The sequence below is a fragment of the Macaca mulatta genome, chromosome 15 (assembly GCF_049350105.2).
Source record: "Macaca mulatta isolate MMU2019108-1 chromosome 15, T2T-MMU8v2.0, whole genome shotgun sequence".
Taxonomy (NCBI): Eukaryota; Metazoa; Chordata; class Mammalia; order Primates; family Cercopithecidae; genus Macaca; species Macaca mulatta.
In genome coordinates, this window is record NC_133420.1 from 54,285,758 (window position 1) to 54,307,161 (window position 21,404).

Consider the following 21,404-nt stretch of genomic DNA (forward strand, 5'->3'; position numbering starts at 1 on the left):
CTGAGTAGCTGAGACCACAGGCACATGCCACCACGCCTGGCTAACTTTTTTGTATTTTTAATAGAGACAGGGTTTCTCCATGTTGCTCAAGCTGGTCTTGAACTCCTGAGCTCAAGCGATCCACCTGCTTCAGCCTCCCAAAGTGCTGGGATTACAGGTGTGCACCACTAGGCCTGGCCAAACTTTCAAACGATGCACTTTGTTAAGTTTGTAGCTCTTTTAACTCATGAAGCTTTCAATTCAAGTGGGGACTTATTCTCCCAGATAACCACAGAGCCAGTTCACTCACTCTTGTTCACTCACTCACTCGTGTGTTTACTCAACAATCATGTCCTCAGTGAGGCTTTTCTTGGTCACCCAATATAAAATTTTAACATGTCTTTGCCCTAGACAGTTCCTATCTCCTTTCCTGATTTACTTTTTTCTTCTTAGAACTAGTAACATGTTTTACCAATTTATCTTTCTTTATTGTCTGCTTCTCCAACAAGAAAAACTAGATGAAGGCAGGGATACTTATCTGATCCCCAGCCGCTAGAAGAATATGTGGCACACAGGGAGCACTCAGTAAATGTTTACTGAGTGACACAAAAAGGTTACATTAGCATGATCCCAATATTGAAAAAATTAAAATACACATATAACTCTATTATACTAAATAGAAACGATGTTGGAAAGTATTTATGTATCTTATCCGTACCTATACAGAAGAAATACTGTAAGGAAACACAGTACTGATATTCGACATGAACTTGTTTACCTGCTCATAGGCAACCCAGCAGATCCTTGATATAGGAAGGACAGTCACAATGCTATTAAATTTACTGTGGGCACCTGATCAATGCTATACTCTATCATTTTAACGTCAAATCAGGAAATCAAGTAACCTCTGGTATCAGACACCAGAGTATCTAAGGGTTTCCCCACCAACCCTAGCCAAGTGCTAGTGTATTTCTCAGCAGCGAGAATGGAATATTTGAATGATTGTTTTGCTTAAATAGATTTTGCTAATTTCTTAACAAAGACATCTCTTTTATGAGAAAAAAATGGATAAATGGTTATCAACTCACAATTTAAATATTTTAAATAAACCAAAAATATAAGAAAAGTCAGAAGCTGTATTTCTGCAAATAAAAGTAAATTTTCTATCATTTTCTACTATGCAAATCTTTAATTTAGAAAATGTATATACAGTTCTTACTTTTCAGCAGTGTTTTTAAGACCTGCTAATTCCTCCTCTAGAGCCCGCAGCTCATTCTCTTTGATTCTCAGTTCATCCTGAACATCTTTGAGTTCTTGAAACTTGGTTAAAATAGAAGCTGCCTGGGATCGAGCACCTGATAGAGGCAAATTCAAACAGATCTTCCACATTGAGTTACCAGGTATACACTACACAATAAAAAGTCTTCTAAGACAATTGCACTCAAATCGATATTCAATAGTAAATATTTTAGTGAGCTTATGAAGCCATGGAATTCATTCCATCACCTGAACCTTAGAACACAGAGAACTCATAACAGATCCAAGAGGTTGTAGTAGGTATTATTTATTCAAAATAACCACTGCCTTGTCTACTGGGCCCATCTTCCGGCCTCTGACATTGGACTTGCCTACGTGATTTGCTCTGGCCAATGAAATGGAGAAATGTGTCCCTTCTGAAAGTACACTTTAGGAGGCAGTACCTAATTTACCATTTGCTTTCCGTTTGCCATGAGTCTCTGTTCAAGACAGAGACTGCTTCTCCTTCACAATGAGTCCCAGAATGAGAACAGCACTGAGCAGAAAGGCAACTGATCTGCAGCAGATATAGCATTCACATGAAATAAACTGGTTGTAAGCTAAGACTGGGGGGCTGACCTAAGTTCTGACACAGGGCAGCAAGTAGAATAAACCGATTTCACATTATAGAACTATAATTATCTGGCAGTGACAGGCTGAGGTATTATGTTGACAAAGAAACTCTGCAGATTTGATGGAAGAATGCTAAGGTCAATTAAAAATGCTGTTTAAACACTTGGTAATTAAGATATGGGGTTATTTCCTATCCTGTAAGTAAAAACTTCAAAAGCATCGGAATCAATAAAATCTAAAAAGTTTCTTCCCTTGTAGACATGTAAAAACACATAGTCTCTTTTTATCTTCCATTTGCAGATACTACTCATTTGACTGTGTACTGGAGAACCTAATACCTGGTCATGGAAATCATTGAACTGGCTATTATTTTCATGGCTTAGAAAGACATTAAGTCACTTGATACCTCAAATGGCTTTATGCCGTTTACTGGGTTAAAAACACAAACCCTGAAATCAGACTGCTGGGATTCAAATTCTGAGCTCTGCCACCCTGTAGTGAGTTATTTAACCACTCTGTATCTTCATTTCTGCAACTGTATATTAGAGATGATACTACCATGCCTACCTCATCATTGTTATTAAGAATTAATTCTTATTTAAAGCCCATAGAATATGGTTTTATAGAATGATAGACATGTTCTATATCTGCATTGTCTAATTATCCATTAATCATTTGTGGTTATGGGCTCTTGAAATGTGACTAATGCAACCAAGGAAATTACTTTTATTTAACTTAATTAAATGTAAAGAGTCACATATGGCTAGTGGCTACTGTATTGGACAGCATAGTTGCAGAACATTGGTATATAGTAAACATATTCAGTGTTTGTTATTCTATTGTCTTGACAAAGATCTGCAAACTCAGTGTGGCAAATACTACACCAAGAAGAACACGATCACTGTCTAAGAATTCCTTTAAGACATTAAGGTACCATTTCAAGAGCAGGTTTAATTTTTGTTTTACTTTTGACAGGAGGTAGGCGGCACTGGCAAACACACAAATGAGAAGTTAACATGTTTCCTGAAGAAGTGGGTAGTTGGGCTAAAAATGTACTTAAAAAAGGCCTCTTCCTATTTACCACAAAGAATTGTGAGGACAAAAGGATATAAAACTTACCTCCACTCAATGTCCCATGCGGATCAAACACATCGCCTCCGAGAGTTACAGTTCTAGTCATTATCCTCTTATCAAAGGCCACTTTTTTGGCATTATCCATATTGTCACAAACAAATGTTGTTCCAAAGACAAACTCCATTGCTTTCTGAAGTTCTGGTTTATATTCAACCAGGGAAAGAGCCACACGAACGCTGTCAGGGCCAACCTGTGGGACAACAATAGATACACCACAGTACATACTAGTTCTTTTCCTTTCAGGTATTATTTTATAAACTAGTAAGAACTGCTGTAATGGAAACTTAAGTAATACTTACCTAGCATTAAAATTCTTTCTGAACTTTCTAAAAAGCTATGTAAAACCCAAAGTTTCAGGAAAAAAAATTGCAGGTTTAAATACTGAAAGATCTATTGCTAAGTAAAATATTTATTAATAGCTAGTACTGGGCATTATGAAAGTTTCTATCAATAAGGAGCCATCACCATGTTTCTAAGCGTCCATTATCAAAGTTGACTGGACACAACTTTCTTAATGATGGTACAGATTGAGGATCCTTTATCCTAAATGCTTAGAACAGAAGTGTTTCAGTTTTCAGATTTTGGTATATTTGTACTACAGTGGTTGAACTTTCTAAATCCAAAATGCTCCAATGAGCATTTTTTGGGTGTCAGAGTTTTGATTTTTGGAAAATTTCAGTTTTTGGACTTGGAGTGCTTAACCTGTAATTCCCAGATCAACACAACTATAAGAAAATTTTGTTTCAATAATCAGGAATTTGGCTTCACAACAAATATTTTTTTCATACAAATGAAACATGCTAGAGCAGTCATCTGCAGTTACAGAAATAAAAACACAAGTAATAACTGAGAGAGTAAAAGTAATTTTAAAAATCCCTCAGTCCTCTATTTTGATCACAATGCTTCTTCTCAGCCTTTGTTTATAGACGCTACCTCTGCCATCATTTTAAGAAAAAATAAGCATCTCTTTTAGAGCTTAGTATCAGCAGTGGCAATCACAACGAAGGAAGCTCTATGTAACACATGTTCAGTATTGTTCTTTGATGTGGCAGCTACCATCAAATAGGTCTGGCTAAGGGATCTGAGGCAAAGTATTTTTGCTGTTACTTGAAATCCCAATTTCCTTCTAATGCTGGGACTTGATGTATGGCTGAATTAACTTCCTGAGCCTTCTGGACTTAATGGTGATTCTTCAAGTAAAGAAAGTACCAACCAAAAACACCACCTTTTAGTTACTCAGCACTCATCCTCCCTCTCCTGATAGTATACATATCAACACAACTATATTTTGAAATCATTTTCATTGAAATCTTCTGAATTTAACTAAGGATACAACATCCAATTAGTTACAAGTATATTTGTAAGTTTCATAGAAATGTCTTTTCAACTCATGTACTTGGAATGTCTGCTCAATAAAAAAACATTACAGCTGAATGTTATGACTGACTTCATGTTTTCACAGTATTACACAACTACAATAACTTTTAAATGTATTTCCTTGTACTGATCTATTTTCTTACTAGCAAGCATGTCACTTTAGATCAACGTCAGCAGTTGAATGGGATCCTGGTCACCTGCTATGTACCTGCACAGGCTGAATAACAATCTAGAAGAACTCTAATAAAGAAGCATCACTGCAATACTAATGAAGGCCTCCCATAATGGATGTCACCGTGGGCAGTTTAAGTATGCCTGACATAGAAACAAAAACAAAAACTTGAAGAATTTGGGGTATTTATCTAGAAGCTCAGGAATCAGGAGTGTAATTTTCACCATCACCTGATAGTCATGCGACTTAAGGTTAAAAAGGACATTCTAATACCACAAAGTGAAGTATATGAAAGGGAGTTCAAGTCTTTCAACATTTCTATTCTCTTGTCATCTAATTGCACAAGCCAACCCAATTTTCTTGTATTTTAATTTTGTGGTTCTGTATATGATTATATCCCTCAAAATTAATATCTTCTAACTTAAAAAAAACACACACACCCACACAGATGAAGATTAAACATATAAATAAGACAAAATGAGACTTACAAGATTCTGAGCCACTCTCAGAGTTTCTGGTGCAATACATCTGGCTGAAATTTTATTGAGTGGAATTATGGTGTATCGACGTTTCAGTTCCCCCCTTTCGAGTAGCTTTTTACCAGTAACCTACAACACACATTAGAATTTAAAAAACGCACGTTAAAGACAGAAAATTGAGAGAATGCAAGTTTAGTAGTCTATAACAAATGTTTAGTGCCATTTATCCCAAACAATCAAGCTATAATTATATATGCAATGGAACATCATTTGACCTTGAAAAAGGAGATGCTGACATTTGTGACAACATGAATAAACCCAGAAGACATAATGCTAAGTGACATAATCAGACAAAGAAAAAAAAAATACTGTATGACCTCACTTGTACATGGAATCTTTAAAAAAAAAGTTGAACAAATAAAAAGAGTAGGATAGTGTTTATCAGGGATGAGGAGGGAAAGAAAATGGGTGGAAGTAGGTCACAGGTCAAAGGGCACATATTTGCAGTTGGGTAGGATAAATAAATCTACCTATTCAGAGATGTAATGTATAGCATGAGGACTATAATTAATAATGGTGTATATTGAAAATTTGCTAAGAGTAAATTTTAGGTGCTATCACACACAAAAAAGGTAACTATGAAAGATGAATGGCTATGTTAATATGTTTGACTACAATAACCATTTCACCATGTATATGTATCAAAACATCTTGTTGTACATTTGTTTTTTTCTTTTTTTAGAGATACAGTCTTGCTCTGTTGCCCAGGCAGGAGTGCAGTGGTGTGATCTCAGCTTACTGCAACCTCCACCTCCCAAGTTCAAGCAATTCTTGTGCCTCAGCCTCCAGAGTTGCTGGGACTCCAGGTGCACGCCACCGTGTCTGGCTAACTTTTGTATTTTCAGTAGAGATGGGGTTTTGCCATGTTGCCGAGGCTGGTCTTGAACTCCTGGGCTCAAATGATCTGCCCACCTCGGCCTCCCAAAGTGCTGGGATTACAGGTGTGAGCCACCATATCCAGGCTTCTTGTACATTTTAAATATATATGATACAAATTTAAAAAAACAAGGAAGTAAATTTGACAATGACTATGTAGCATTTACAGGAAAGAGTATGAGCATTTTACAGAAGGATAACAAGGACAACTGAAGAAATGTAGTTAAATTCAATGTTACCTTGATGGGAAGACTGACATTAAAAACAGGTCATTTGTTCTCAGATTATTTTACAAATTAAATTCAACTTATACAGCAAAGAGATCCCAAAAGTTTCAGATTGGTAATATGCATTCTGAGTTTCTGAGTAAGCATGAGCCTTCCTTTGGAACAGTTACCAAACAGTTATGAACCAAACAGTTTTACCCTGTAAATATGTCACCTTAGGGGAGAGCCTTAAAACATCAAGAAAGTATTCAATTCTCTTAGCAGCACATGACTTTTCAAGCTAACCAAATTAAAAATTTTTTTAAATTAAAATCGACTTACTTCTGTGTCTACTACAACATTGTAGAGTCGTTCTCCAGCCACTAATTCTAAAGCTGTGGTTGCAGAAGTATCTTTCACACTAATCAGAGAAGCCACAAGTCCTTTCACACAATTTCTATTCCAGTTCTTCTCTGGATCCCTGAAATACAAAAGTTGACAAAAATTTATCTTAGATAATAAAGTAGAAAAAGTTATACTTTACTCATCAAGAGCTCTTTTGGACAACACATTAAAGTGAAATGAAAGCAGAATCAGCACATGGTTTTAACAAACCAAAAATTTTAAAATGTCCCAAATGACTAGCCAGCTGTTGTTTTTACATCAATCAATAGATGTTTCAGTATGTTTCAATGTAATAAGAACTCTGATGTTCTAATCCCTATCATACATATGATTACTGTAAATATTCCATTAAAAAACCCACATAGCAAAACAAATTATAAGATGTAAACGTGGATATTTAATGACAGAATAACTTTAAAGACATTTTGAACTGTGATTAAATTTCCCTGATTTTAAGATTAGTGGCATCATTAGCCATTAAATTTCACAAGAATTTCCCTGCCAACATTTAAAACATTTCAACAAATGCTTAAAGGAAAAATACCAATGAAAGAAAAGCAGTTACAACAAGTTTCATACAAAAATCTTGGTGTCGACAAAACTTTCAGACTGCTTCCAGCTTAAATAAAAATGTCTTGATTATTTCTATCTTAAAATTCAAGGCTTAAGTCTCTTACTTGTATGCAAATCGAAGATTGGGAAATCTGGCTAATAGAGCTTCATATGTTTCTTTCAATCTACCAATATCACGAGACAGCTGCCTGCGCTTTTCCAAAAGGCTTTCCTCTTTATTTTCTGAAAGATAAATCATAATAAAACCGAGTTTTAAAAGTTCAGTCTACTGTTTTAAGGAAACTATTAGTAACCACTATTTCCAAAACACACAAAAAATACAAATTTCAATAAGTATTACAAAAGCACGCTGAACCTTCCAATTTCTATCCATTATCAAACATTATTTCCAATAGCAAATAACATAATTTTCATTCCAAAAAATAATATACAAACTGAATGCCTACTAATGTAGAAATACACAAATACCATTTTTGAGCTTTCAAATGATTGAAGCAGGAAATTCTCAATACTGAGTTTTCAAAAATTCAAGAGTTGTTTTATAATTAGGTATTTTTTTTTTACTATACTTACAAACACTTCTTATACTAACGCTCGTTAATAGGCTAAGAAATGTTTCCTACTTGCTTGCATTCTTTATTTAAATTAGCTTTTTATCAAAAATCACTACCTCCTCATGACCTGATTATCATGTTTTTAAAGGCAAACCTTCATAATTTAGCTTTTTCATTTCAGCTTCAAGTTTCTCTTTAAGTCTTTTTACAGCTTCTAAAGCTTCTTGATCCTTCCTGTAGCCACTATCCATCTTCTTAACTTCAGCTTGTTTATTCTTTAATTCCTGTTGAGCATGCTTCAGCTTCATCTGAGCCTGTGGCAGAAAAATGCAACAGACTATAGGATGTATGAGGCAGACAGTGCTAGTAATTAAATGGCCAAAGATTCAGATTGGTTTTACTAAGAGACCTTAGCCTTAAAAATTTAATTGTTTGGTCTCTTGGATTAGTATTTCAACAAATTAGTCATTTCCCAGTATTTTCTCCTCAAAAACTACTCAAAATATAAACTAATATATGATTAACATGTTGTTAAAGAAATTGAAATTAAAGTCCATATTTTTAATAAGATATGTGTGGGGAAAAGAGAGATCAGCCTGTTACTGTGTCTATATAGAAAGAAGTAGACATAAGAGACTCCATTTTGTTCTGTATTTGAGATGCTGTTAATCTGTGACCCTACCCCCAACCTTGTCCTTGCAAGAGACATGTGCTGTGGTGACTCAAGGTTTAATGGATTTTGGGCTGTGCAGGATGTGTCTTTGTTAAACAAGTGCCTGAAGGCAGCTTGCTGGCATCGCCATTCTCTTACTTTCAACTACCCAGGGACACCTACACAGCCAAAGGTCGCAGGGACCTCTGCCTAGGAAAGCTAGGTATTGTCCAAGGTTTCTCGCCATGTGATAGGCTGAAACAATGCTGCTAAAAGGTTTATGGAGATGTTTGCATACGCATCTCAAGGCACAGCATTTTCCTTTAAACTTATTCATGTCACAGAGATTTTTGTTCACATGTCTTACTGCTGATTTCCTCCCTACAATGATCCTATTGTCCTGCCACTCCCTTATCTTTAAGATGGTAAAGATAATTATCAATAAACACTAAGGGAACTCAGAGACGTGGGTCCTCTGAGGGAACTCAGCCGGCGTGGGTCCTCTGTAAGCTGAGCGCCGGTCCCCTGGGCCCACTCTTTCTTTCTCTATACTTTGTCTCTGTGTCTCATTTCTTTTCTCAAGTCTCTCATTCCACCTAACGAGAAACACCCACAGGTGTGGAGGAGCAGGCCACCCCTTCAATATGACATATTAAAATTGAAGAATTATATCGAATAACTGTCAGTAGCTGGTAATTACAGCCAGCTAGAAATCACAACTCTCCTTCCTTTCCTTTCCGCTTGTTTATATTTGTATTTGTATATATTTGTGAGTGCTGTCTAAAAACAGTTAAGAAACTGAATTGAGCAATAAGATCTAAAATTATACAGGAAAAGAAGCTAAACTGACAAAGAAACTTAAATGCTGAGAGTCTAATAATTAAATGCCAGAACTATTTAAATTAAATGTGTCAGGCATTCAAGAGTTTATACAATTGACCACTGCTTCTTAAAACTATGAACTAGTATTCTAAAACCCAGATGGGGGTACTTTAAAGAGTACTTTAAAGATTTTCTACTGTTGAGAGTTCTTATAAATTTGTGACTGTCATCTCTGTCATGCCTGAATGAAAAAGTTGCAAATATATAAAGAGGAAAACCTGAGGATTAATGCATAATCACACACATTTGTGTACCTGTTTTAAAATCTGCATCTTCCATTAAAAAAGAAACAATGGGGAGGCCGAGACGGGCGGATCACGAGGTCAGGAGATCGAGACCATCCTGGCGAACACGGTGAAACCCCGTCTCTACTAAAAAAATACAAAAAAACTAGCCGGGTGAGGCGGCGGGCGCCTGTAGTCCCAGCTACTCGGGAGGCTGAGGCAGGAGAATGGCGTAAACCCGGGGGGCGGAGCTTGCAGTGAGCTGAGATGCGGCCACTGCACTCCAGCCCGGGCGACAGAGCCAGACTCCGTCTCAGAAAAAAAAAAAAAAAAAAAAAAAAGAAACAATGATATGCCTGTGTACATGTATTTTTTCTGCTAGCAAAATTCTTGTGTTCATAGGACTTGAAGTTGCACTACTATGTAAAATGTGAGAAACACTGTAATAGACTGACAAGACTTTTAAGATTATGAAATCAGAGTAGGGAGAACAAAGACTAGAATGTGGCTAAATGTGAGGTAGAGATACTTCCTAGAAAAATGTAAAGCTTCAGAAACAAGGTTTTAAGAACTAGGTATGATAGGCAAAGCAATGGGGAGGACAATCCTGTTTTCCTGTTAAAGCTTAAGAAAGACTTCAACACTATGATATTAATAAAAAATAAAAATAGCCAAAAAAAGAATAAATGGATTAATCTCTAAAATTCCACACAATGCTGCAGACAGAACAAAGCATTTATTACACTTACATACTGAATTAACGTAATTTATGTTGTACAGCATCTTAACAAATTAAGTTCATCAATATTTAGCAATAATATATGTGACTTTTCCTGCATTAGGCATTAGAGTTGCAGAATAACATAAATAAACAAGTTCCTTGACACTGATTATTTTCAACACTATGTAACAATTGCCAAAGCATAATGTGAAAAGAAACTTCTTGAAAAAAAAAGCAATCACATAGTGCTTAATGTCTATATTTACCTGTTTGGCTTCTGTCTGAGCTTTACTTATATCATTTTTACAGGCCATCATTTGACCAGCAAGAGTTGCTTCTGCTCCATCTTCATTACTGGACAGGCCAGCGGAAACAGCATTGAAGTGCTGCTGTGCAGCCGCCAGAGCTTCAGCATCTTTATTACTTGCTTCTTGAAGGGCATGCAGTCCATCTGTTATCTTTTTAACTTCTTTTTCCTTTGCTGCTAAAGTTTTAGAGTCCTTTAGGAAGAGTTTCAAATGGAAAAATAATGTATTTCAGGAAAAACATCCAGTTTCTTATACGCATATACCCTTATGTAATCAAATTCCATAGCAATTTGGAGTGAGCATAATAAAATAATTTAACCATCATAACTGTATATAAATACTGAATTATCATTTTGAAATTACAGTTTTTAGAATAAATATAACTCTTATACTACTTGAAATATTTTCATTCCATGTTATAAATTAAATCCATGAGACACTGGGCTAAATAATAATTGCAGATTTAAACAAATCTCTTGAAGGGACTAAAAATGAATTTCTAAAACTGTAAAACTGAAATAACAGACATCCTACACTAAGCTTAAAAGTAGAGATTTTAGAATTAAGAGTATGTATATGAAAGTATTTTATAAACTGTCAAGAGCCATAAAATTTGAGCACTAAATAGTTATAGAAAAAGTATTACTATTATGTAATACCTTTTAGGTAATATTAACCAGATATCTGACACTACACAAGATACCAGCCCTGAAAAAAGAAAATCTAACTATCTTATTTACAATTAAAGTGACAACAAATTTTGGCCCACTTGATTAGTTCATGATTCATCATTTATGAAGTGCTTACTGTACAGCAGGCCCTGTTCTAAGACATTAAAGACACAGACTAAGTCGCTGTTCTAAGGGAGCCTATATTCAAGGTTAGAAGACATGGTAAACAAACAAAACAAGGTTGGGGAATACAGTGATAGGAACTCTTACTTCAAGAAGAATAAGAGAAGGCCTTTGAGATGCCATTTGAAGGGAAGACTGGATGAAATAGGAGGAGTGACCGTGCAAATACTTGTGGGGCAGTATACTTGAAAGCCCTGAGGAACATGTTTGAATATTTGAGGAAATGGACTAGGAGCAGAGTGAGTAAATGGTTAAGGAGCCAAGAGTCATATCATGAAGCACCTTGCAGGCCATGGTAAAGACTTAGATTTAATTATACAGCTGATCCTTAAACAAGATGGGAGTTCGAGTACAGACCCACCATACAGTCAAAAATCACATATGCTTTTGAACCCCCCAAAAACTTAACTACTAATAGCCTACTGTTAACCAAAGCCTTACCAATAACACAATTAACTTATATTTTGTATGCTACATTATATATTGTATTCTTGCAATAAAGCTAGAAAAAAGAAAATGTTAAAAGCATAAGAGAAAATACATTTACAGTATTGTAGTATATTTACTGACACGATAAGTTTACATCATCTGTTTACAAGATAAATCATCTGTCTGGAAAGGAAGGCAACCACAGCTGCACACCTCAATCTATGGTACATTATCAAGCAACTCAACTGTTTCTTGTAGCATCCTGACTTCTCTCTGCTTTTTGGGAGCATTTTCAGTATCACTAGTGCCACTTCATACAGATCCCATGTTATTCGGGTTTATGGTATTGCACTAAACATGAAAAATACACGAGAACCACAAGACATCACTTTCTACCGAGCTCTGCAACTTACTGGAAACGTGAACTACTCAGAAGTAAACGATTAATGCCACACTGAGTTTACTTGAGCTCACCACCATAGCAACAGGAGGTGGCTACAAAAGTATTACAATAGTGTAGTATGTTCTATAGTTTTATGTAGTTATTTAATATTGCATCTTTACATTTGTTTACATTTCTCTGAACTACAAATAGTGCCAAGTACGGTGTTTTAAGTTTTGAAAAACTTTAACTTTTTATAATAGATTTTTGTATATTTTATGGTAGTAAATGATAAAATAGACTAGTATCTACATATATGTTGTGCATTTATGACATACTTAACTTTTTCTTAATTTTTTTGATATTTCTAGGCCATATGGTATTTGTTTGCAAGTTTTTTCAAACTGTTGCAAACCTTCAAATAATTTTCCAATATATTTATCGAGAAAAATCTGCTAATAAGTCGATCCACGCAGTTCAAACCCATGTTGTTCCAGTGTCATACAGCGTACATGTAATTTAGAAACCACTGAAGGATTTTAAGCACAGGAGTGATGTGACTCAATTTACATTTTAGCTTCTGTAAAGAACAGACTATAGAGTGGCAACAGGAAAAAAGTAGGGCAACTAATAAGCACATTATTGCAGTAGCCCTCATGAGAGGTGATGGTTTGAATGAAGTTGGCAGTAATGGAGGTAACAAAAAGTGGCTGTATTCTGAATACACTTTTAAAGTTAACAGAATTTATTGATAGACTGGATCTAGATATTTAAAGAATGGCGAGAATCCAGAGGACTCTTAAGATTTCTGGCCTCAACAATTAGGTAAATAGTGGTACCATTTACTGACATAAGGAAAATTCAGTAACTCAGGTGGGTCTGGGTAGATGAGGAAAATTCCTAAATTCTATTCTGGAAATGTTAAGTTTTACACTTTTTAAAAGTCATCCAAGTAAAAATGTTAATTAAGTAGCTGGACGAAGAAATCTACAGTTTGTTGGACAGTCATCTGGATGTCATTAGACTAATCTTGTTCTCCCTTTCTCAGTTGTGGTTCTCAAAAATAGCTGTAGAATGTGCTAGAAAATGCAACATTCTGATTGAGGGAATGGCCTGAATAATCCACACTCTATTTCAGTTCCCTCCTAGAAATATGCATGTCTTTTCATGCTTTAGCTCAGCAACTCATGTAAACCAGTGCTGACCACCCCCATTTCTCTATTTCTGTGGTATAAACCCAGGGCAGGCTGGGTTTATAGCCTGGGGTATAAACCCAGCACAAGCTGCTTTCTGGGGTCCCTCAGCTGTATGGGGAACACACAGATGAAACTCCATCCAACACTTGTGGGAATGGCCCACCATGAAACCTAGGCTTTTACTATTACTGCCTATCTGTAGGAAATAAATTTGCTTCATATAACTTATGCTGTATGAGTGAGTTCCATTAACACTGACAAGTTGGTAACTAGTACATAGTGAACTTGTTTCATACCATCAGTGCTGTTAGTAGGGTCTGCTCTGACAGAACCATGGCTTACTGATAAAGCTTGAATGGCTTCACCCCTTCGCCTCCCTGCCCCCAATACCCAGCCTAGGGCAGAGATATCACCCTAAAGGGTTGAGGGGCTTGGATATGCAGCTGGATGTTTTATGGAGGAGCCATAATAAATGGAATATAGATGACCCCCTCAATGAATGAGCTGGCTGCATGAATTGAGGCAGAGCAAGAAACAGAAATGGGGGAGCTCAGCACATGATCCCCTGGTTGTTTGACACATGTAATTGCTCATTCCCAGGGCCAGACAGCTCAGGAAGCGGGTAGTCAGATGGCTCCTGAGAGGAAACAGGAAAGAGGTACTCAGACAGTCCCTGAGGCATCTGAGAGAACCAACACACACAACGCAGGCCTCATAGAAAATGAAGCTCACTATCTAGAGGATGAGTATACAGAAAGGCCAGGAAAGGCTTATGCAGCCTGGTTGAAGTGTTTGTTTGATAAAGGGACACTGTGGATCCAAATGGCTAAATGGAATAGTTTAGAGCAGGACCAAGGTCTCCAGGTCCCCACCAGAGATGGCCCTATACTCCTGTTAAGATGAGAAAAAGAAATGAAAGTAGGCTTTTCTGGAGTTCTTGGATGCTGGAGCCCACAGGACTTATTTCCAGTTTTCCTAGGGGAAAGTTAAACTGATGACCATGGGAGGGTTTCAGGCAAATGTAATGACTCACTATGCTTACGTGCTGTGAGTAGATACTTTGTGTCACTTTGGGTGCTGGTGACCACAGTTCCCTCCACTGAGTATGGATATTGATAGTTTGGTTGCTTGTGGTGCAGAACATCACCACCACCTGAGGAGGTATGTCCCTCGCTGCTAAGAATTGGAGCTATACCCGTGGCACATATCCACCCCGGATAACTAAGACTTCATAAGTTATTCAAGACTTACCCAAGACCTCATAAGTTACTCAATGAAAGCAGTACTGCATACCAAATGGAGAATAAGACACTACTTTCTGAATTCAAAACCCACTATAGATAAAAATGTCACAATGCATTGGCCTAGTCTGGCTGGTCAGACAGGCCTTTGGGGCATGAAGACTAATGGATGGTCATAAGCTGAATGTCAAGGTCACTTGGACAGAAAGCCAAGGAAGTATCCCAGATATAGTCAAACAAAAATGGTTGGTGCTGGTGACACTTACTAACAAAAAAGAAGCCCCACAGCTGGTAGGTCTCTTGGGTACTAAACACAGCATATAACCCATGTGGGTGTTTTTTTGGCCCCCTTTAATCCTGGTGACCAACAAAGCTGCCAACTTTAAACAATGGACTTTGCAGTAGCAGGCCTTAGAAAACAATGTAAAGTGGTGGCCTTGCTGCTGCTTTTAAAACATTTACAGTCTGTTAGTCTGACGCAATGACAGGTGTCCACAACCACCAAGAACGCTGACTGGAGTCTATGGCAACAGAAACTTGTCACTGGGGAGACCTAGCCTCTTCGAAGTTGAACTTTAAGTTGCTTGAGGCAGCCACCCGATACAACTCTTGGAATGTAACTTTTTGCTTGCTGTTGTGCACTGGTGGAGACTGTGTGTCTTAAGGCTAGAGCACTACATGTGACTCTGTGACTTAAACTGCCCACACTTGGGTGCTAACAACAACAAAAAAAACCCTATCAATGAATTGGAGCAGACTCAAAAGAGCTTGATTATCATACAGAAATGGTACATTTGAAATCAAGCCCAGTTGCAACCCCAAGGGACCAGGGGGCTTCATGAAAAAAATGGCTTGCTTATTAGAAGGGTCCAAACAACCCACAGGGGATGCTTTGGCTTCTCCTCTGGCTCCCTGGGTCCTAAGATTCTGAGATGTGCCTACCAATGGTATGGCGTGATTTACTGAAAGTTGCATCAAACAAAACAGGAGGGATCCTCTTGACTGTAGCCACCATCAGGCCAATAAGTGGTCATCTTTTGACTGAGGCTGAACATGGACATTATGATCAATGGGTCAAACTACATGCAGTGATGATGTCCATTTGGGCCACCCCATCGCCATATCTTGCTACATTTCACCAAGTCATAGGCTGTTGCCAACAGCCTAGCCATCTGGTCAGCAGAAGGGCAACTTAGTGACTGGACTGTTAAAAAAAAAAAATCCCCTGTGTGGGCCGGGCATGGTGGATCACACCTATAATCCCAGCACTTTGGGAGGCTGAGGCAGGCAGATCACCTGAGGTCGGAGTTTGAGACCAGCCTGACTAACATGGAGGAACCCTCTCTCTACTAAAAATACAAAATTAGCCAGTCGTGGTGGTGCATTCCTGTAATCCCAGCTACTTGGGAGGCTGAGGCAGGAGAATTGCTTGAGCCCAGGAGGCAGAATGCAAGGTGTAGTGAGCCGAGATCGCGCCATTGCACTCCAGCCTGGGCAACAAGATCGAAACCCCATCTCAAATAAATAAATAAATAAAATAAAATTTTAAAAAATCCCCTCTGTGGAAACAAGGACATGCTTTCTGAAAGCGACAAATATATGTCACTCATATGGACCCTGATGCTACCCTTGAAAGAAACGTCATTTTTTTTATACTTCATCATATTTCACTCTGACCAAGGAACATCTTTCACTGCCCAACCTGCATGATAATGGGCATTCTCTTGTGGAATACAATGGACTTTCCATGCACCCTGTTATTCACAAGCCAATGGAGCTAAAATGAAGCAACGAAAATGAAACAATGAAATAGCCTACTCATAAAGTAACTGAAGGATATCAAGGTGGCCTGTTAGTGAGGTGGTACCAACATCTGACTAGGGCATTATGGACTTAAACACTGTACTTTAGCACAAAGGAAACACAGCACTGCAATGTATAGCCCAATCCCTATGATAGCTCGGGAACATCTGAGATCGCAGGAGAGTGTTAGGTGGGAACATCTGAGATCCCAGGAGAGTGTTAGGTGGGAGCACTAACCTGTCAATACACTTTTTCCACAAGGATGTGGCAGCAAAGACCTGGAAGCAAAACACCTCCCAAGCTGTGGCCATGGCGGGTAACATAAGATGTTAGACATGATATCCAGGAACTTTCTGTCATAGCCCACAGTGACAATCTGGTCCTGCTAGCAGTGAACTACCCTAGCATTCCTAATGTCACAGTGTACGTCAATAGACCCCAAACCCTGGCTTACATGAGAGGACATAGCATCTGTCACATAAAAGGGTGCTAAAAATGGCATTTTGACTTAACTGTGGCAAAATGTCATGATGAAACATAACATAACCTCAATGGGTGTGTCCCACTGGTGACGAAGGAAACACAATGAACTAGTGCAAGCCCTCTGTGTAGGAGCTTCATGAACAATTTTGTATGGGGGAAATTGAACTTATGCAACTATACCACTAATGAGATTTAGCTGGCAAACGCTAATGCCTCCCTACCCATGAATGGGGTCACTGAACAGTAAAACGGGGGAAACGGTGCTATGTAAGTTTATATAAAAAGGCTGAAGCCCTGGGATACTTTCAACATTTGAATGTTAGGATAGTTCAACATTCAAGAGATTGAGTACTGTGAGGAAAATTAGGCCAGTAAGTTGTCCTGGAGTCCAGGTAAAAAAGACGTTTGCCAAGGACTACATCATTTTCCATGGGCAGTGTAGGAGTGACCCAAACAGAAGATGGGCGATGTCAGGCCTGGAAAGCTGGCAGATGGTGGGATCCTGTACGTTGGGCATGCTGGGGGATGCCCCTACGTATCACTCCTAGAAATGAGATGCATTCTAGGGCCAGCAGCCTAAAGCTGTACAACAGATTTACTCAGGACCTACCAAGAGGTTTTACTGACTCTCGGTTTAAGTGCTTTATAAAATCTTCGGTACCATACATAACATTGCTTTTCAGCCCAGCAGATATCCCTTGGGAAGGTTGTTTTAGACAACTGCTCTAAATCTGTTAGCACAAGTGGAAAGAGCGTATGTGGTTGCCAACGCTTCCTGCTGTACCTAGATAAACACCTTAGGTACTGCAGAGCCACAAATACAGATCTGGAAGCAGGTCTGAAGGATCCTTCTTTGACCTCTTTAACAACTTCATATCTGGATTACTGGGATCCTGGGCTGAGTCAGTGCTCCAGGCAGGCCTGATCATCCTGTTTGTAGTCCTCCTGGGCACAGTGAAATGTATTCTGGCTATGGCTCAACAATACTGCAATGAGATTACGTCAGTCAGAGTGTTATATCCATCTAAGACAAACCTCCTTCTCCTTCAGATTCAGAGAAGTCTGTGGGCATAATAAAAGGACTAGCTTTGCTAGTGTGGGAACCTAGATTGGAGGATAAACTACAAGACAACTCCTTAGGTGGCACTAGACTAAGCCAGTTCTTCCCTCTCTGGCTTATAGTTCTCAAGAATAACTGTAGAATGTGCTGATAATGCAATATCCCGAGAAAGGGAGGCAATGGCTGGAACAGTCAGGACTGTTCCTGTCTGTTCCTCCAGCTGCCCTAAAACAGAATCTCAATGCTTCAGCCCAGTGTCTCATGTTACTCCAGGGTATAAACCCAGAGCAGGCTGTTTTCTGGGGTCCCTCAGCTGCCGTGCAAGTTGGGCACATGCAAATGAAATTCTAACCACCTTAGGCAGCTTTTCTGAGCCTTGGGGGATCGGCTTGCAATGAATCCTAGACTTCTGTTTTCCCTTGTTGCCTATCAATAAGTAATAAATCCATTTCACATAAAATGTTGTGTATGAATGTGTTCTGTCTACTGTCCTCAGACAAGCTGGTAACCTGCATACAATAAACGTGCTTCAAAGAGTTCAGGGAGTTAAGACTGCTTAGAGATTTGGAAGGTATCAACATATAGATGATATTTAGAGTTACAGACCTGGATGAGACCACCTATGTCATGAACATTTATAAAAGATATCAGAGTGCTAGCCTTAGGGCATACTAACATTAAGAGATCTAAAAGAATAAGGGATACAGAAAAGAAGGATGAAAAAGGAGCAATCAGTGTGTGAAGCTTAAGGACATGACAAGACTAAAGAAAAATGAACCCAAAACAAGGCAGGCCCACACATTTAGAGCTCTACAAAACCTCAAAAAAAAAAAAAGTAATTGGTGATTTGATTTCAGTTGTTGGATGTCACAACACAGACTGCTACATCACATTCATATTGCTTCAAAATTTTGTCTAAATTTTCCTCCTCTGTTTCTTAATTCAACCACTGTATTTCTCTGCAAAAATATCTAACAGGGCAATATAAAGAAATTATTTTCAAAAAGTTAATTTTTCTTCAGTGAAAAGGCAAATGTATATCTTCACTGGGACAACAGAATCACCCTCAAAAGAAATGCCATAAGCTCCAAAAACACACCTACTCATCTACCTACATATGAGACTATATACTTGACTCTTCTGTTACCATGGATGACCTATTCCTAGTTCTCATGAAGGTGACCTCTATACGTTAGTTCCTATCCTACTTTCAGCTACTAAAGGGCCCTATTTTAACAACTCTTCCATCTCTCTCTCCTGAATTACAAATGACGCCTTTTCTACTGGATCTTTTCTGTCAATATAGAATTGATTTATCCCATGTAAAATCAAGCCAAAAAACCTCTTTCTTCTGTATTACCCTCCAGTTAGCTCCCTATTTCTCCTTCTTTCAGAAAACTTCTCAAAAAGTTATCTATAGTCACTTTTCTTTTTTCTGCTTTCATTCTGTCAGAGTATGAATACAATCTAATCAGGTACTCACGGACACTCCTCCTTGAAATATCTTTTTTACCTGAACTCCAGGACAACTTACTCGCCTAATTTTCCTCACGCTACTCAATCTGTTTTGAATGCTGAACTATCCCAACATTCAAATATTGAAAGTATCCCAGGGCTCCAACCTTCTTATATAAACTTACAGCCTTGATCATTTTATCTAGTCTCACGGATTTAAATAACACCTATACATTGATGATCCCTCCAAATTTGTATTTTTGCCTGGATTCACTATTCATATATTTAAGTACCTAATCAACATCACTACTCAAGATGTCTTAACAGGCTCCTCACGCATATTACATTCACACTGTATTTCTTAAGCTTATCAAACCTGTTCTCCCTACTCTCCACCTTACTTCAATGGCTACCGAACTTAAAATCCCAAACTGTACCCTTTTTCCTCTACACCCCTAATCCCCTTCCCTGCTTTACCTTTTTTCCACATCAGTTATCACTATATAACATGTTACACGTTTTATTTATTTTTTTTATTATCATTTCCCCCAATGGAATGAACGCCCACAAGGCAAGGACTTCTGACTATTTGGTCCAGTTGTAACGCCAGCCCAAACAACTGTACTTAGCGTATAGCAGACACTCACTAAATATTCATGGAATAGATAAATGTACACTAGTGAGACTATACACTTGTCTACAAGTGGCACTAGTGGCACATTAAGCTCACTTACCTCAATCATATTTTTTTCCAGCTCTTTGCGTTTGCTTTCTTCACATGCCAGATTTTTCTTTTTGAGATCAAATGCACTTTGAGATTTAGTATTAACTCGCTGAGCCTCTGCAAGAGCATCTTCTAAAGATCGAAGTATACCTCCAATTTCCTGTAATAAAATGCAGCCAAGTCAGTCATTTATATAAAATTTGTTCATGTTGTCATTTTATTGTATGAGTTCTGTATCAAATACTTTTTTATAAGTTATTTCATTATCTTACTATAAGATTAAGAAATCAATACAACAGACAATGCCCACTGAATCCTAGTTACCAAAATGTAGTACGTTTTCCACACAGTATATTATCGATTCTAATACATATGTTCAGACCTTATCTTTTCTTTTTTCCAGTTCTTCTATTTCATGATTAAGTGCTTTTATTTTTTTATCGTTCTCAGACAATTCTTCCTGAAGCTTTATAATTTTATCTTGCATTTCTTTTAACTCCTCAGCTGAGCGTGCTTTGGTATCTTCAGCCAGCAAAAACTGGTAAGCAATATATAAACGACTCAAATGTTCTATTTCTCTCATCACTTTTTGGTACTCCAAGTAGGAAGATCTTTCCTGAAAGGGAAGTTGCAAAAAAATAGTAACTCAAAATTGTATTTAAAAAAATTTAATTATGCAAGATGTATCAAACTTCTCATTACATGATGCAATAGATTTTGTCCTGTATTAAACAATTATAACATCTTAAATTGTAGGATACTTTACACAACATTAGAAGTCAGGACTTTCAGATAGCATTATAACTTCTCTAGTGAATCTTATTTGGCTACTTCTTCTAACAAATAATTGGGTAGCTGAGCTTAACAAAGAAATATGGACATAAAGTTCGTAAGCTAGTGTTAATAAGTCTGTTAAAGACCACTTACACACCCACCAATGATACACTATTACACAGATTCTGTAGTAGTATTACCAAGATGCCTACTCTAATATTCTTTGAAGCACTACTATAAGCACTTGCTCACATCATTACTAAACATGATTCCCATAAGGACCTAATGGGACCAGACAAAGTAATAACTAAAATCCTTAATTTACACATAAAAATCAAATTCAGAATGATGAAATGATCTGTCCATGTTGTTAGATTTAGGAAGAAATTGTGGCAAAATCAAGTCGAGGACCTAAGTTTAAATTCCTGATCTAGTGTTTTCTACTAAATCATGCATACAAAAAGGGTACCTTCAAGACCACAATTTTTCCAGTAAAATCTACACTACTATATGGATTCACAAGACAGCTCTG

The 21,404-nt window shown here is 37.7% G+C and overlaps 1 protein-coding gene across 3 annotated transcripts in view; it reads right to left on the reverse strand.

Annotated features, from left to right (window-relative positions):
* The window catches only part of SMC2 (structural maintenance of chromosomes 2), a 46,493-nt gene that overhangs the window by 17,889 nt on the left and 7,200 nt on the right, over window positions 1–21,404 (reverse strand). For all 3 annotated transcript variants that reach the window (XM_001110295.5, XM_015117162.3, XM_015117161.3), the window contains exons 8-16: window positions 20,481–20,714; window positions 20,109–20,258; window positions 10,430–10,663; window positions 7,839–7,998; window positions 7,235–7,352; window positions 6,495–6,633; window positions 5,020–5,139; window positions 2,968–3,172; window positions 1,199–1,334 (exon numbers count right to left, since the gene is read on the reverse strand). In XM_001110295.5, the coding sequence (XP_001110295.2) occupies window positions 1,199–1,334; window positions 2,968–3,172; window positions 5,020–5,139; window positions 6,495–6,633; window positions 7,235–7,352; window positions 7,839–7,998; window positions 10,430–10,663; window positions 20,109–20,258; window positions 20,481–20,714 (1,496 nt within the window). The remainder of the gene's footprint in view (window positions 1–1,198; window positions 1,335–2,967; window positions 3,173–5,019; window positions 5,140–6,494; window positions 6,634–7,234; window positions 7,353–7,838; window positions 7,999–10,429; window positions 10,664–20,108; window positions 20,259–20,480; window positions 20,715–21,404) is intronic.